Below are 413 nucleotides of genomic sequence, written 5' to 3' on the forward strand. Positions count from 1 at the left end.
CCCTCTCCCCGCCTGGCTCCGTGCCCCTCTGCAGTGCAAGCTGACAACATTCCCGGCAACGTGACGTGGGAGCCGGCGGGCAAGAACAGCGTCCTGCTGCGCTGGGAGGAGCCCAGGAACCCCAACGGGCTCATCCTCAAGTACGAGATCAAGTACAGCCGAGAGAGCGAGGTGAGGACCCCCTCGTGGCACCCCCTGCTTGGCCGTGCCGGCTCTGGTTATGGGGACACAGCTGCCCATATCATCCTACCCCGTCTCTTCCCATGTCATTGTATCCCATCTCTACCTCCATCTCCATCCCTTCTCATCTCTGTGCCATCTCCATCCTGTCCTGATCCTACCTCCATCCCACCTCACCAATCCCATCTCAATGCCTCCATCTCCATCCCAGTCCACCACATCCCACCTCCATC

At 60.5% G+C, this 413-nt stretch overlaps 1 protein-coding gene across 1 annotated transcript in view; it reads left to right on the forward strand.

The window, feature by feature from the left end:
- Positions 1–72: 72 nt before the first annotated feature.
- LOC104275565 (insulin receptor-related protein-like) overlaps positions 73–413 on the forward strand; it is a gene marked incomplete at both ends in the record, with an annotated part of 2,029 nt that continues 1,688 nt past the window's right edge. The window contains one exon of the mRNA XM_009871554.1: positions 73–171. Coding sequence (XP_009869856.1) covers positions 73–171 — 99 coding nt within the window. The remainder of the gene's footprint in view (positions 172–413) is intronic.

Source organism: Apaloderma vittatum, unplaced genomic scaffold, assembly GCF_000703405.1.
Source record: "Apaloderma vittatum isolate BGI_N311 unplaced genomic scaffold, ASM70340v1 scaffold38286, whole genome shotgun sequence".
NCBI classification, from domain to species: domain Eukaryota; kingdom Metazoa; phylum Chordata; class Aves; order Trogoniformes; family Trogonidae; genus Apaloderma; species Apaloderma vittatum.